This window comes from Dendrobium catenatum, unplaced genomic scaffold, assembly GCF_001605985.2.
Source record: "Dendrobium catenatum unplaced genomic scaffold, ASM160598v2 fragScaff_scaffold_522, whole genome shotgun sequence".
Classification (NCBI taxonomy): Eukaryota; Viridiplantae; Streptophyta; class Magnoliopsida; order Asparagales; family Orchidaceae; genus Dendrobium; species Dendrobium catenatum.
The window spans coordinates 269,007-286,977 of record NW_021318984.1 but is presented as its reverse complement, the minus strand read 5'-3'; the positions used below and the strand labels follow the sequence as shown (position 1 = coordinate 286,977).

Sequence of the window (17,971 nt, the reverse complement as noted above, 5' to 3'; positions counted from 1 at the left end):
GATCTATAGGTCCTATGATCTGTCAACAAGTTTATAGTTCAAGTAAACCTAAATATCAGGCCGCACCTCTTTATTTTGAACCAGCATATCAAAGAAAACAAATAATTTCATCACACTAGTTTGACAGGTAGCATTTAAATTTTCCAATAGATGATAGAAATAATGTGTTGTTTATTTAAACATTATTGTCATAACACTAGTTTGATAGGTCACATCTAATTTTTCCTGTAGAGGATAGAAATAATGTAATTTTGTTTGAAACACTATTGTTGGGTTCTTCTCACCAATGCCTCGTAAATTGAGACAAATGTATACCAAATTAGGAGGCTAACATCATGTTTATTACTAAGAGGCAAAAGATAAAAATTACTACCATGATCGATATCCCCTAACAGAGGATCGGCCAAAGTACAAATTTTCAGTGGCAGTTACCTCATTTAATTTATGCCCTTTGCTGTGCATGTCTTCGATAGTTTGATAAGCAAGATGAAATAGCTTCTCTCTACAAAAATACTTGATTAAGATATGGAATGTATTCCAATCCGGAGTTATTGCAAGATCATCCATTTTTTTTAGCATTTTCCTCACGCTTTCCATGTCTCCAGCATTGCTGTAAGCCCGCAACAAGGTATTTAGCATAACAAGGTCATATTTTTCGTAATTGTCCTCAAAGTCCTTAGCAAGTTGCCTTGCTTCTTGGAGCAGCCCAACTCGACAAAATGCAGAAATCATGATACTGTATGCAAAACCATCTGCAGAAAAAAGAAGCAATTAGAGTCATACCATATATTATAATAATAATGATTATAAAAGAGTATTAGTTGATTTCTTTATTTTCATCTTTTTAGACGATGACAACAACAATAACAAGTCTTTATCCTACTATATGGGATAGGCCACATTAACCATTCTTCTCCATTGTCCTATTAAGCGTCAAAATCTCATTTAAATCTACTAAAAAAGGAGAAATTTTTAATACTTTCTAAGGTCTACCATGACCGTTTTTAATACTGGTCAGCTCTAACACATCTATCCTCGTAACAAGGTCATTGGAAGACCAACATTTTATATGACCAAACCATTTAAAGCGACTCTCTCTAATTTTATCTACCACTGGAACTACACCAAATCTCCAAGTGTAAAGCCACGCAGCCACTTGATGATGCAGGCAAACTAAAACGAAAAGTCAAATAAGAGAACACTAGGGCAATTTAAAACCAAACTCAATTCCATCTAATTTGCAAATATCCAAACAAACATCAAAACAAACGAAAAGCCAAACAAATGAAACAAAATTATAATAATAAAATACTATCCTCAAAACAACCGGCAAGCGAATTCCTCACATGAAACGAGAAGTAGGAAAAATATGATAAAGTGCTTAGGCTTGCAAACCGAGGATCCACCACAGCAAAAGGGCCAAACATCCTAACAAACTCCTCCATCAAATGTCTCTAAATCAGCCAACAAACATCACTCAATAGCTCAAGAAGAAGCATACAAGTGGAGTGGAACTTGCGTAGAGAAGAAGAGGTTAGAAGTCAAGACGAAATAGAGAGAAGGAAGAGGTGAAACAAGCTCTCAAGCTTTTCAAAGAGAAGAAACCCTTAGGTTTTTAGCAACCTATCTCAAGTTAATCAAAAACCTCATCAAGACAAAAATAAAGCATATTTATAGGAGAGAAAGGGGAGCCAAATAGCCAACTTCTACCTCCAACCAAACAATTCAGGTAAGGAGAAGAGGAAGGGCAGCAGTTATCACAAAACAGCTCCCAAAAATCAGCACAAGAACCAGGAAGAGAAGCAACGGGAACACAGCCAGGGACGTGTAGAAGCCATGGGAGCATAGCCAGGGAGGGACCCAAAGAGCCAACACAAAAACCGGGTAGGAGAAGCCACAGGAAAGCATCCAAGGGGAAAACCGAAAAGGCAACTAGCACCCAGCATAATTTCACGGAAACAGCACAAAGAAGAAACAAAGAGACACAAGAAGGGGAAGAAACAAGCTCCACTCCATATGCCTTTTCAAAATAATGAGCTAGGAAGTGCAACTACTTTTCCAAATAATAAGCTAAACATCAGCTCAAGCATTAATGAAGTTGCACCAAGAAGATCTCAACTTATCAACTCACAACCAGAGCAGCCAAAGCCCAACCCGAGAGCAGCAAAGGCCCAAACCGAGAAGCAGCAAGCATCCCAAAGAACAAAAGGACCCAAAATGCTAGCAAACCCAAGCCTTGCCATGCCCCAGCACATTCTACCATGATCATTAGATGTTCTCCATCATTGGATAGCATAAAAAAAACATAAAACACAACTAAATAATGTTCAGATTACATCAAAACAAAATAAGCCAAAATATAAATGCATTAATTCCCCCCTGGTGGGAGAATCTCATCTCCTAATGAGACGGCTTTCATAATTTTTTGATAAAGATCCGGATGATGATTTTTCAACTCATTAGCATCCATCCAAGTACAGTCATTCAAGGGACGATTCTTCCATTTAGCCAAAAATCTCTTGTGCTCGTCATGTCTACTTTTAGTAACTTTGACATCAATAACATCTTCAACCTGTTCATCATTATTTAAAACTGATGTGGAGAGTGGCAAAGTTTCAATTTCCACATAATCTTCAGAATTTCCTTCATACAAAGAAAGGTCAGAAACATTAAACATGGGAGAAGTGCCAACAGTAATAGGAAGATCCAAGAGATAAGCATTCATGCCCAATTTTCGTAGAACACAAAAAGGCTCAAATTTCTTCCTGCTTAATTTTTTAAAAGTACCAAAAGGAAATCGTTGGCGATGAAAGTAAGCTATAACCAAACCTCCCTCTTTAAAATAAACATCCCTCCGATGTTTGTCAGCAGCATATTTGTATTTAATATTAGCCATTCGGAGACTTGCTGTTGGACAGTTTTAATATGGTCAAAAGTTTCAGAAGCTTCAGCTAACTTTATTAGGTATAGGCAAACAATTCCTATCTAAAATGTGAGGTATAGGTTGACCATAAATAATTTCAAATGTAGTTTTACCAGTGGAGCGATTAACAGAATTATTGTATGCAAACTTAGCTTGGGGCAATATCAAATCCCATTGGAATGATTTTTCTCCAGCAAGACATCTCAGTAAATTCCCTAAGCTTTGATTGACAACTTCAGTTTGTCCATCAGTTTGTGGATGATATGCACTACTAAATTGAAGAGTAGTTCCTAATTTTAGCCAAAGTATTCTTTAAAAATGACTCAAAAATCTAGTATCTCTATCATAAGTAAAAGTGCGAGGAATACAATGGAGACGAACAATTTCTTCAAAAAAAAAGTTAGCAATATATGAAGCATCAGAAATTTTCTTGCAAGGAATAAAATGTGTCATTTTGCTAAATCAGTCCACAACAACAAAAACATAATAAAACTTTCTAGCAGTAACATATAACCCCAAAACAAAATCCATAGAGATATCCTCCCAAGACTTATTTGGAATAGGAAGAGGAGTATACAAATCAGTATTTTGAGAAGTTCCCTTAAAAGCTTGACAAATTTTACATTGTTTTAACAGCTTAGCAATTTGTCTTCTCATATGAGATCAGAAATATTTTTCCTCAACCAAGGCAACAGTTTTTCCTTGCCCAAAATGTCCACCCAAACCCCCACTATGAAGTTCATGCACAAGTTGCTCTCTTAAAGAATTTTTTGTTATGCAAAGTCTAGAATCCTTAAACAAAAATCCTTGATGAATAATAAATTGAGCAGAAGGATCAATTCCAGAAGTAAGACAAGAATCCTAAATACTCTTAAAATCAGGATCATTCGCATAAGTATCTTTTAAAAAATCAAAAGAAGTGATTGTAGGGTAAACAGTTACCAACAAATGAGATCTCCTGCTTAAAGCATCAGCAACTTTATTTAGCATACCAGTTTTATGTTTAATGTGAAAAGTGTATTCTTGCAAAAAAGAAACACATTTGGCATGCATCTTATTCAGATTTTTTTGAGAGCCCAAAAATCGCAAAGCTTCGTGATCAGTATTTAAAACAAATTCTCTTTGGATCAAATAACATCTCCAGAATTTCAAAGCTTGAAAAATAGCATAAAATTCTAAGTCATAAGTAGAATATTTGGATCGAGCATAATTCAACTTTTCACTAAAATAAACAATAGGTTTTCTTTCCTGACTAAGCACAGCACCAATACCAATATGAGAAGCATCACAATTAACTTAAAAAATATTTTCAAATTTTGGCAAGCTAAGGATGGGAGCTTGACTCATTTTTGCCTTTATGATTTCAAATGTTTGTTCAGCTTGAGATGTCCACCTAAATATCCCTTTTTTCAAACAATCAGTGATAGGAGTAATCAAAGAACTGAAGTTTTTAATAATCCTTCGATAGAAAGAAGTTAAGCCATGAAACCCTCTCACCTCACTTATATTTTTAGGAGTAGACCAATTTTGAATTGCCTCTATTTTTACAGGATCAACTTTGATTCCCTTAGCAGACACAATGTAACCCAAAAATGTTAAACTTGAAGTCATGAAAGAACATTTTTTAAGATTGATGTACAACTTTTGCTCTCTTAGCGTTTGTAAAATTTGATTCACATATTAAGATGTTCAGAAGGGTGAATGCTATAAATCAAAATATCGTCAAAATACACCACAACAAACTTTCCAATAAAACGTCTCAAAACATGATTCATTGTTCTCATAAAATTGCTCAGAGTATTAAAAAGTTCAAAAGGCATAACAAGCCATTCATACAAATCTTCTTTAGTTTTAAAAGCAGTTTTCCATTCATTCCCAGGACTTATTCTAATTTGGTGATACCCGCTTCTCAAATCAATTTTGAAAAAGATTTTAGCACCGCTTAATATATCCAGCATGTCATCCAGTCTAGGAATAAAAAATCTATACTTAATGGTGATTTTATTTATTGCCCTACTATACACACACATTCTCCACGTTCCATTTTTTTGGGAGTTAATAAAGCAGGCACAACACAGGGACTTAAGCTTTCCTTAATCAAATATTTTTCTAACAGTTCAGTCACTTGCTTAAAAAGTTCATCGTGCTCAGTTGGACTCATCCTATAATGAGGAAGATTAGGCAAAGTGGCTCCAGGTATTAAATTAATATGATGTTGAATATCTCTCATCGGTGGCAAACCTATAGGCAATTCCTCTAGTGTTATATCAGAAAACTCATCAATTAAAGACTAAATTTCTTTAGAAATTTGAAGTGTTGAATAAGTTTCCTTTCCCAAAACCAAGTAAGCTACCTCAGAATGTTTCAAATCATTTGTATTCAGAAGCAGTTCAGGAGTGTTTATTTTGGCAACCTTATTATTTTCGGGAGACGAATCAGGCACATGTTTTTTAGGATAGAGAGTGAACTCTTTATTATTTTGAATCAAATTATAAGTGTTCTTCTCTCCATTGTGAATGATTTTGTGATCAAATTGTCAAGGACGGCCCAACAAAATATGGCAGACTTCAAGATGTACGACATTGCAAACAACTTGATCCTTAAAAGAACCCTCAATCGTTAAATTGACAGAACATTGCTTTATAGGAACTTTACCCACTTCCTTCAACCAAGAGATTTTATAAGGTTTGTCAAGTGGTTTAAATTTTAACTTTAGCTTATCAACCATTATTTGTGAAACAAAATTTTCCAAGCTTTCGCTATCGATCATAAGAGAGAAAATTTTTCCTTCAACTGTGCAAGTGGTTTTGAAAATGTTTCTCCTAAGCCACCTATCCCCATTGTCAATTTTAGTTGTCAAAACTTGTCGGATTACCAAAAGCTCTTCACCTTTATCTCCCTCAACATCAATTTTTTCCAATTCAATGTCATTTTCAGGATCAAATTCATTTTCTTCATCTTCTTCTAACTCTTCATAAATTTCAATGAAATTATTTCTTGATGGATTATTTTTTCTACAAGCCACAGAAAAATGACAATAAAGCCCACATTTGTAGCATTATCCAATTAATCTTGGTTGTTCAGTAGGTTTAGGCCCAATGATTTCCTTTTCTTTATTCGCATTTTGAGTTTCAAAAGACTTAATTTTCACACTCGATGTTCCCACAGAAGTTTGAGAAGATTGATTTTTAACCCCGCCAGTTAGTCGTCGTTTATATGTTTCCGTTATTTTTTTGTGACCGCTTTGATGTTGTTTTTCAATTTCTAAAGTCATACGATAAGCCTCATCAATTTTTATTACATGGTGCAAACTCAGTTGATATTGTATTATTCATTTTAAGCTGTTGATATACCTTGAGATAGACTTTTCTTCAGATTCATCTAAATTATTTCTTGATTGAAGTTTGTAAAACATTTCAGTGTACTTTTCAACATATTGATTTCCTTGTCTCAAGTTATTAAATTCTTGAAAAAGTGTTCGCGCGTGATCAGATGGCAAGAATTTCCCCCTCGTTTTCTCTTTCATTCTTTCCCAATTTTGTATTTTCACTTTCCCACGCCTAAGTCTATTATTTTGTAAATTTTTCCACCACATGAGCACATGATCAGTAAGTTTTAAACTTGCAAATTTGACTTTCCTATTTTTTGGACTTTCTTTTCATTCGAAGAATTGGTCCAATTTTTTAATCCACTCGATGAATTAGTTAGTTTGTAATTTTCCCTCAAAGTTGTGAACACTATTTTAATCTCATAATCTCAGTTTCCTTGTTGCCTATTTTGGTTTCTAGGAATTTCTTCTTCACTTTCAGATGTTTGGACATTATGTTGGTTGACATTTAAATTAGCAAGAGTGTTAGCCATTTCATTCATTTGATTTTGCAAATCTACTAACTGTTGCAGCATATTTTGCCAATCCCCCGGATTATTAGTCATCTTAGATTTCAAAAGAAAAAGACTCACCAACCAAGGATTTGCTAACTCGCTCTGATACCACACTAGATGCAGACAAACTAGAAAGAAAAGTCAAATAGGAGAACACTAGGGCAATTTAAAACCAAACTCTATTCCATCTAATTTCCAAACATCCAAACAAACATCAAAACAAACGGAAAGTCAAACAAACAAAACAAAATTATAACAATAAAATACTATCCTCAGAACAATCGGCAAGCAGTTTCCTCACATGCAACGAGAAGTAGGAAAAATATGATAAAGTACTTAGGCTTGCAAACCAAGGATCCGCAACAGCAAAAGGGTCCAACGTCCTACCAAACTCCTCCAGCAAATGTCTCCAAATCATCCAACAAACATAACCCAATAGCTCAAGAAGAAGGATACAAGTGGAGTGGAACTTGCGTAGATAAGAAGAGGTTAGAAGCTAATACGAAATAGAGAGGAGGAAGAGGTGGAACAAGCTCTCAAGTTTTTTCAATAGAAGAAACCCTCAGGTTTTTAGCAACTTATCTCAAGTTAATCAACAACCTCCTCAAGACAAAAACACCACATATTTATAGGAGAGAAAGGGGAGCCAAACAATCAACTTCTACCTGCAACCAAACCAATCAGGTAAGGGGAAAAGGAAAGGCAACAGTTATCACAAAACAGCTCCCAAAAAGTAGCACAGGAACCGGGAAAAGAAGCCACGGGAACACAGCCAGGGAGGGACCCGAAGAGCCAACACAGAAACCGAGTAGGAGAAGCCACGGGAAAGCATCTAGGGGAAAAACCGAAAAGGCAACCAGCACCCAGCATAATTTCACGAGAACAGCACAAAGAAGAAACCAAAGAGACACAAGAAGGGGAAGAAACAAGCTCCACTCCACATACCTTTTCAAAATAATGAGCTAGGAAGTGCAATTACTTCTCCAAATAATGAGCTAAATATCAGCTCAAGCATTAATGAGCTAGCAACAAGAAGATCTCAACATATCAGCTCACAACTAGAGCAGCCAAAGCCCAACCTGAGAGCAGCAAAGGCCCAAATCGAGAAACAACAAGTAGCCCAAAGAAAAAAAAAGGACCCAAAATGCTAGCAAAACCAAGCCTTGTCATGCCCAAGCACACCCTACCATGATCATTGGATGTTCTCCATCATTGGATAGCATAAAAAAAATATAAAACACAACTAAACAATGTTCAAATTACATCAAAACAAAATAAGCCAAAATATAAATGCATCACTTGAGCATCCTCATTCGTGCAACACTTGGCTGAATTTTATCTCTTCTTTAATGGCCAACAATCTGCATCATAAAGCATTATAGGTCTCACCACCATCTTATAAAATTTTTCCATAAGTTTGAGGGATACTATTATATCACGCAACAAGCACCATGCATTATTCCACTTCAACCATCCAACTTAAATTCTACTAATAATATCCCCCTCCATCAATATTTTGAATAATAGATCCGAGATATCTAAAAGGTGCACTCTTTTTAATGATTTGATCACCTAGTATCACAATCCCACCACTTGATGTATTCTACTAAAATTATACTCCATTTATTCGGTTTTAGATTTGCTCAAATGAAAACCTTTAGACTCTAATATTGATCTCTAATATTCAAGTTTTTCCTCAACTCCCTCTCTAGTCTTATCAACAAGAACATTATCAGCAAAAAGCATATGCCAAGGTAAATCATCTTGAAAATGTCTGGTAAGAATATCTATGAGTAAAGCAATTATATATGGGCATAAAATTGATCCTTGATGCAATCCAACTGAAACATGAAATACTTGGTCAAACCATCTTGTGTTTGAACATAAGTAATAGCTCATGTGTACATATCCTTGATAACTTAAACATAAGCATTATTAACTATTTTCTTTTCTTGAACTCTCTAGAGCACTTCTCTCAAAACTATCATATGCTTTCTCTAAATCAATAAATATCATACGTATACCCTCCTTTCTCTATATTTCTCCATCAAATCTATCAACAACTGTACAGCTTCCATAGTAGACCTACCTGGCATGAATCTAAACTAGTTTTGAAAAACAATAGTATCATGTCGTAACCCATGCTATGCTCAATTACTATCTCCCATGATTTTAATGTATGACACATTAACTTAAATCATTTATAATTCGCACCATCTTATGCATCACCTTTATTTTTAAAAATAGGAACTAATATAGTCCTAAACTCAACTTATATTTTTTTAGTTTTCAACATAATATTAAAAGGTGCATGGCCATTGTCAATTAAGCTCCCGAATTATAAATACTCAAAAGATAATGCAATACCATAATAGTGCATTATTTTAGCAAATTGCCTCAAAGCAAAGATTATTTTTACAATGTGAGCACAGCCTTAAGTTTATATGCTTTCTAGAAGAAACTGCTCCCATCAAGGCCATAAGATGATCATGGAAAACCTATAACATGAAATCCAACAATTACAACAAAGGCAAAAGACATGAACGTGACATGCACTTGATCCATTCGGATAAAATTCGAGAATATTGTGAGATAGAAACCCTTCCCATCAAGCATTTCAAGGATCCTCCAAAAATGATGAACCCTATATAAGGTTAAGGAGTTACAAGGATTTTAGGGTAAAAGTTGATATCCTGGATATTAATGGTGGATTGAATTCAAGTGCCTTTATCAATTGGTTACAAATGATCGAACATGTCTTTGATTACAAAAAATACCACCTCATATGCGCATTAAGCTAGCAGCCATCAAACAAAATGTGTCTATATGGTGTAAGAAGCCTAGGGCTAGGTAGGGCAAGAATAAAATCGTCACTTAGAATAAAATGATAAGGAGTTACAAAAGAGATACTTGCCTTCCCATTTTGAGAAAGAAGCTTTCACTAAACTACATAACTTTCAGCAATAGAGATTGTCTGTAGAAGAATATCTAGTTGAATCCGAGTAACAAATTATACAATGTGAAGGGGTCGAACCTGAGAAGCATGTTATTTCATGTCATTGGTAGCTTGCATCCTACAATCACCAATGTCGTAAAATCATAGCAAAATTGAAAGTTATTAGTTGCCAACAAATTAGCCCTAACCATAGAACGATAATAATCAACCGCTAAAAACTTTCCTCTAGGGCTAAGACAAGATCCCCATAAATTTGGAAAAGAAATCCCATGGGGGACACAATGAATCCCTCCTGAAGTCGTTCCTTTCAATCATCCCTAAGCTCCGGGAACTAGTAAAGTCAACATGTCCAATGCCAAAAACTCCCTAATAAAATGTTTTCAATGCTTAGATTTTAAGCACAATGCTTCAAATTGTCTGAATCTCTGTAAGCACACTTAGTTGAAGAAATTCAACCATAACATGAAAATAAAGTAGGAGAATATCCTAAGGTAAGAATGTATGCCAAAGCCGGAGTAGTTATTGTGCAAAAAGTATTGAGCACCACAATAGACAAGGAACTGGAGTGGTTTTGGCACAACATTTTTTATACAAGGTACACTATATTAGAAAAAGTTTGCAATGTCATTATTGGAGGAAGTTATGAAAAAACTATCTATTAAGATGGTGGAAAAACTAAATCTCCCTACATAAGATCACTGAAGCCTGACAAGTTATCCTACTTTGCCATAGAAAATGAAATTAAACTTTCAAAATAATGTTTAGCACAGTTTTCTATTGCTAAGAAATTACAAAATGAGGTCTAGTGTGACGTTATTTCTAGGGATGTCTGATATTCTAATTTGATAGTCTCAAAATTAATGCTTTTGAGAGTGATGCATGAAACTCAACCACGTATGCTCTCGTAGTGATGAAAGAAAATAAAGAAGAAGAGCTTATAGTAGAAAATGCTCAACTTGAAATAATACCTAGATATTTTTCCAAAATAGTATAGGCATATGAAATAAGTTAAATCGTTCTTACTATTATAATACAAATTAAAACATAAATTAGGTGTTAAAAACAGAATCATCGATACACTTAGTTGAAGAGATATTCTCTTTATTTTGTTTGGATTTGAGATGATAAAAAAAAAAACATTCCAAAGAAAGAGAAATTTTAATAAAGTGAACACCATACAAAAACTATGAACATTACAATACTTTCACCCTACTATGAAAAAGGAAATGATTTAAGATATCACTGATGAGTCTACTTCAATGTGGGCAGAATGGCATCATGATAATTGCAGTTAATATGGAGGTTACTTTTCATAATTAATTAGCTATTAGAGTACATGTTTTCTCATTAATTTCTTCTTAAGGGTAATTTAGTAACTAAGGGGTCTAGGGCTTGTTTGGGATAACTTGCCAATGAATATGCCTTCTTTTAAAGAGAATAGCTTTTGTAGAGACTTTGATTTTTGGTTATCCTATGAATTGGGAAGAATTTCGCTATTCTGGGATGGATTCCTCAAAACTTGGATGGCTGATGGAAGGTGTTTGTAGTGGACTTCGAGGCTTTACCTACAATGAAGCCTAGGCTCCCACGTCCTTCTCCGGTGGCTACCAAAGTATTTTCCACAGGTACACGTTTCTGTTAAGAAACGATAACAGCTAGAAAGAAAACCTGGGTTCTGTTGGCTATCAAATTGCTTTAGGAAGGAGAGGATATCATTTTTATTAAGGACGCATTCTTACACAAGACTATACTTCTTGTGCTATTTCTTTGCTGTTTGTTTTTTCATTTTTATTTTTTTGCAGGATTGAAGATGTTGAATTCAATATTGCTCATAAAAAAGGATCATAGAAATAAAGTGAGAAAATTAAAAATAAACTCTGAGATAGAATAGGCATGAGTACAAGAAGTTGCATATTTGAGCTCACCCGCTAGCCTCCTATTTATAGGTTTAGGTTGAGGGTTGAATGCTACAAGTTTGGTTACATACATTGCTATATAAATTAAATAAAAAAAATACTACAGCTGTATAGCCTTATTATTTATTAGTATATTGGCTAGCAATTTGATGAAGTTGCCAAGTTGTCAGGCATTCCGACTAGAGGATATTGCCAGCCAAAATAAGAAGTCGTTGAATTGGCTTTTATTAAATACCAAAATTGACTTAGATTGTAGTCATCAATTTGGCTTAAGGTCGAAGTAGCTAACTATGAGGAGTTCTTTGAAGTCATGGCATAACCATCTTGAACCTGTACCAAATTGACTTGGATTGAAGTAGGTCAATTTAGATTAAGCTGGATCAACTTTAGTTGAAATCAAGTTATTGAATATTTAGCCATATATTTAGTTCCACATTCTAATATAACTTAAGAGAAATACTGCCAAAATAGTAAAAGAACTAAATTATCCATGATATTTAAAAATATTCTTTAATCTCTATCCATAAATTTTCATAAATACTTAATTAATGTCAAATCCCTATCAATCAATTTTAATTTTGACATTTTGCTTTGTCATTTAGTCCACGTCAGTAGCTTCTAATCGGGGATCAGCCTTATATTCAAATACTCTTTCACTTTTCATTTATTTCTTTTAGTTGAGCTCTGCAATTCATCTTACTATGAAAAATGGAAGTTCTAAAAGATAAAATTAATATATCAAAGGAAGACATTATTTATAGTTTCTTCAAAAAATGTAAAAGCGAGTGAGGCTACTCATAAAATAAGAGAATTAAGAAGAAGGCCAAGATAGATGTCAGTAAAGAAAGGAAAAAGAACCAAGAACTTGCAACTTCAACGAAGCCATTAGCTAATCAACATTCTTCTTTTCCTAATGTTGTCATCAAGGAAACTATACCGCCAACATTTATTTCTCGTCACGCAAATTTAAGATCTCAAGATCAATTTTACTTAAAAGGATTTTTAGAAAACATCTTGATAATATCTTGCCATATTTTTTCAGTTCTCTTTTTAACGAGTGAATTCCTTACTGAGACGCCAGCTGTTGATCAAGTGACTTATCTAGAGATGGGCGGTTATGCCGGAGAAGAAAATGTTGAAGACAGCCAAATGGTCACTTTGTCTTGAATTGATATCAACCGATCTGCAACTAAAATGGTTATAGTTGAAGTTTTCTAGCCACTTGTTGATCAACAAGCAATTAAAGAGCCTAGAACTGAAGTTAGTCAACAGATTATTAAGGGTGTTACTCCTTCCACTCCTTGGATAAAACTTTATCTAAATGTTTCCTCAAGTTATTTAAAGAAAAAAAAATCCCTCTTCCACCATCTCCTTTTAAAGAGTTAAATGTTTCTGCTATAGAGAAAAATATCAAGACTCCTTCAAACATAGTTAGCTACAACATTTTGAAAGCATAAAATAGAAGATTGTATTTTATTTTGCTATATGTAACATACTAGTCATAATACTCACAGAAGTGGCCAATCTTAACCAATCCCATGTCGTTTCCAAAAGGTAGAATTCATATTCCGCACTAGAGAAGGACAATAGCTCTTATTTACTAGAAATGAAATAAATCAGCTTGAAGGTATGTTCCTACATAAACATCAACATTTTGAAATGTTTTTTGATGGTAAGACTTCTTTTCTTCATGGTTTATATAGAACACCCATATAGGATAAGTTTCCTGAGTTCTGTTATTTCTTTTTACTTTATTTTTTATTATATAGTTCCTTTTGATGATCCCACTAAAGATCCATAAATGGCCAAATATTTGGAGGTAGAAGAAGATGAAAAGGTCAAGCTTCCCTTGTAGTGAATAAAAAGGGAGAATAAATCATCATGGAAGAAGTTTCCTAAATTTTTAGAATGTGTGGATTCAAATCTCGAGGATATCGAGAATGTTACTTGTGGGCTCCGAAAATTCGGCCCCTATAGTTAATTTCCCCTCCCGATCACGAGAGAAAACTTTTGATTAAGGCTAGTCGTCAATCAGATATGTGGAGAATACGTATTATCTGGCATATAGTAGCAGCATGGGTATGGAATTTGGAGTTTGATATTTAAAATTGAAAATTGCACCATCTTGCACTTAAAGCGGATGGTAGGGGAATGGGTGATAGACCCGATCAAGATCCCATAGTTCCGTCGTCCCGGGCCATCGTGGTCCCTGGTCTACTTAGTCAGAGCAGGTAGTCGACCCAACCTGATAGAAGGATCCTTGTCGGCAGCCATGGGTTGCTTCGTCCAAAGATACCTTGTAGACATGGGTTGGATGTTTGTCTAAGTGGACAAATTTGAATCCACCTTAGCTAACAGAGGGCTTTGTGCCCTATCGATCATATCCTATTGATTCATATCTCAATGATTTAATGTCATTAAGGAGCGTATTGGCTCTGGCCATAACCGGTATTTCGTGGTGCCATTTGGCGGCAAAACCACTCGGTTCAGAGGGCCCCGGGTCATAACCGTTTATCCTGCGGTGCCATTTGGCGGCAAAACCGCCAGTCAGAGGACACGTACCACGTCCTTACTAGCAGAAGATTGTTTAAGAATGGATCCTAGTGATATTTTCGACTAGGCATTTGGCTCTTTGTGAGTTAAAGTAGTTTTCATTTTGTCCACCCCGGCAAACTACTGTTGCCGAGGGTGGATATTTTTTGTGCTTTAAGTGATTGAAGAATAGATTTCAATTTCAAATATATGGATTTTTGGGAATTTGGGAATTTGGACTTTGTGAAGTTTTGGATTTTTGTGGGTATTTGGGTGGAGGTTTAAATTATTTGAAATGGACCCCTCCGGTTGGGATTTGCATTCAACACGGCCATCATCGGGGTGTTTGGGGTCATTTATATTTATGGATTAAATCCTGTCAACTCGACCAAGCTATTGATCGAGGATCGGGTTTCCCGTAGGCTTTATGCCTTTATTTAGTGAATTCCTTTGATTATAGGTCTTGAAGGCCTAATATGAATGTATTAAAACAAATACATCGGTCGCCACAACCGTGTATTTGTTTGAAGGTTCGAACCCTGTCGACTTCTATTGATCCGTATAGAAGGATCGGGTTCAAACTAGAATTCACTTATTGACCCGCGCAGCATCCCTAGACGTCACATGTGTACCAATAACATGTTCGTCGGGGCCCATGCAGGTGTTGATTGTATACCCTCTTTTAGTGTACCTAAGTGTGTACAAACTACAGTGCATGTGCGAAGGTATTTTGGGATATTCGTGGAACACCTTCTGTCCGCTTCCAAGAATGTCGCGGATCCGGTGGCTCAAAGTAGCAGCTTCTGAATGGAGTTGTTCACTGCTTCGTACAGGTAGACTGTCGTACACTACTCGTTGCCTTCTGCAGGTGGATCATAGTGTACCAACTAATCTCCTGCTTTTATATTTGCAGTATAGTCATTTGGTATTTCGCTTGTGGACAATAGATGGGGTATACGACGGGTCTCCCACAATGACTCGTAGGAGCTTGCATTTGTTGTGATATTTTGGCATTCTGCTTGTAGGTGACATATTAAGTGTATGGCAGGTTTCCTACAGTTACTCGTAGAAGCTTGCTTTTAATGTGGTCTTTTGGTATTCTGCTTGTAGATGACATCTAGTGTATATGAGGAGTCTTCCACAGCGGTCCGTAAGAGTTGGTGTACACCATATATCCTTCAGCTTCGAGTCCTATGCAATCATCAGTGTAAGCTTCGGAGATAATTGATTCATCGAGAACTCGTAAGCTTTGATAACCTTATTCAACTTGACATCCAAAAACACTATAAGTCTTTGTTTGCTTTTGACCCGGTATCTGCGTTCTTGAAGATTTTCAATGCTCTTGTGTTGTAATCCTCTCAAAAAGAGATCAATTGTTGGAGCTTTCATTGTCACTCATGAATGAGTAGTGCTTGTAAGATTTCCATAGATATTCTCCTTGTAAAACCCGAAATTCGTCAATTGAGTGCGTCGCACGCATGTCGATGCGCCACGACGAACTTAAGTGAAATTTCGATGTCGTCGGAAATTGACGAAATAAAATTCATTAGATTCGTCTCGAAATTTCGAGCGAAACGGTATAAAGAACTTATATCAAATTTCGCACGGTTTTGAAATGAAAATTCGCCGAAGATTGTTTAAGTAAATTTTGGCTAAACTTCCATTTTTACCCCTAAGACTCTTAAGGAAATGATAGGGATAAGGGCACATGCGTAAAATGCTAAATTGTTTTTCCTTAAACCTCATTTCACGCCTAAGGGACCGAAACATTCGGTCCCTTGTGCGTTTTTTGGCCGAACAAGAGAGAGGGCAACGGGAGAGAGGAGGAGGCGGCGGAAGCTTCTTCCTGGACGGCGGCTGGCGAGATTCTGGCGAGGGATCTTTAGGAAAAGCGTAGGGAAAGCCTTGAGGTAAGTTTTTCTTAAAAGAAATGGAAGTTTCCTTGAGATTTTTGTATAGAAAAGATTCTAGGGTTTGATATTTTGAGAAATTTCTTTAGGAAAGCTTTAGGAATTTCTTTGATCTATGTTGTTCTACCCTTCATGTCAAATATTTGAGAAAAAGATAGAAATACGAAAATTAGGGTTTGGTTTTTCTTGAACGTTCTTTTAGCAAACCTTTAGGATTTGCTTAGGAATGTATTTTAATTCAATTTCAAGATGATTTCTTAAGGGAAAACCTAGGATCCGAATATTAGGGTTTCTCATTTTGATGAAATTTTTATAGGAATGGCTAGAAGAGTTCAAAGGAAGCCTTTTGGTACTAGAAATATGAATTTTCATTTAGAGAATTTGAGTGGAAAAATTTGGGAAAGTCTAGAGTTTTTCCAAACCTAGTTTTTATAGGTCGCATGTTTCCTAATTGAGTTCCTAAGGGCTTAAGGAGGTCTCTAATGTCAAAATTGGAGAGAAAACTATTTTTCCAAATTTTATTTAATATAAATCCGAAAATAAATAAATATTTTTTATAAATTACGTGAAAGGGAGGTTTTGGCATGCTTAAGGAAAGGAATTGGCAAAATATGAAAGTCATAATTTTGGAAATTTTAATAAATCCAAAAATAATAATTAATTTAAATAAAATTAACATGTTAAAGATTTAGATTTAAGTATTGAGATTGGAAATCTCTTGTTTTCCTTTGGTTTGAAATAAGGAAAAAGAGGTGAGGACTTGTACGCGAAACTTTCAAAGCACGGCTTCTTAAGAGTAAGTGGCTCTATTTGCTAAAACAAGTATGCTTTTATTATTCATACCTCTTATGCTATGTTTAATGTTTAAATTTCACACGAGGGTGACTTAGTGTTCAATTTCATGCAATTGTTCCTTAATGCCAAGGGTACTTAGTGATATATTTCATGCAATTGTTACTTAATGTTATGCAATGGTACTTAGTAATATATTTCATGCAATTGTTACTTAATGTTATGCAATGATACTTAGTAATACATTTCATACAATTGTTATTTAATGTTATGCAAGGGTACTTAGTGTGAAAGGTACAAAATGTCATTAACCTATCATATGCATTTCTTTGCCTATCATATGAAAGCATCTTATTATACGCATACTACATAGCTTGTGATTGTTGATGACGGAGTACCAAGAGGTTATAGACGGCCTTTGAGGCAAGATGGAACGAAATGAAAAGGTTATGGCCATGAATGATGTGTACCTGATCAGTACAATTTGGTACTACGGGACGGATGTATACATTATGAAATGAAAGTTAAACATATGCAAGTATTTTATGTTCTCTCATGTTAAGAAATCTCATTTCATGTTTTAGGCAAGCATGTCTCATATCATGTCAACATACATTAAGACATCTATTAACTCATGTGTAGACTATTATTCCACAAGATATGTTCTTGCAAATGTATACAAACTTTAGCTATATTTGTCACTTGCTGAGCATAGCTCATTCCAGAGTTTTGGAAAATTTTTTAGGAGAACCTACGCTTAGGTGATGGCCGAACACCCGAGGTTTACCTACAGTCGACGCGCAACGGGTGGCAGGTTCTTACTGTTGTTTTTAGTTATCATTTTTTGGGTGGTTTTATCATGAATGAATAGATTAAGTGTATACCACCTTATACATGAACTTCTTTTGTGATGGTTTTAAATGTTATATATGTTGAAAAAAAGTTTAGAGGCGCTTTTTATTATTCTTGAATATATTTAGAATTACATGGAACTGATGATGAGTACTTAAATTACATGTCCGATCTCGTTCCCGCCTCGTATCTACGAGCTAACCGGGCC

At 35.2% G+C, this 17,971-nt stretch overlaps 1 protein-coding gene across 1 annotated transcript in view; it reads right to left on the bottom strand.

Annotated features, from left to right (window-relative positions):
- Nucleotides 1-432: 432 nt before the first annotated feature.
- Nucleotides 433-17,971, bottom strand: part of LOC110110082 (pentatricopeptide repeat-containing protein At1g10910, chloroplastic) — a gene marked incomplete at its 3' end in the record, with an annotated part of 46,830 nt that continues 29,291 nt past the window's right edge. The window contains 1 exon segment of the mRNA XM_020841386.2: nucleotides 433-752. Coding sequence (XP_020697045.1) covers nucleotides 433-752 — 320 coding nt within the window.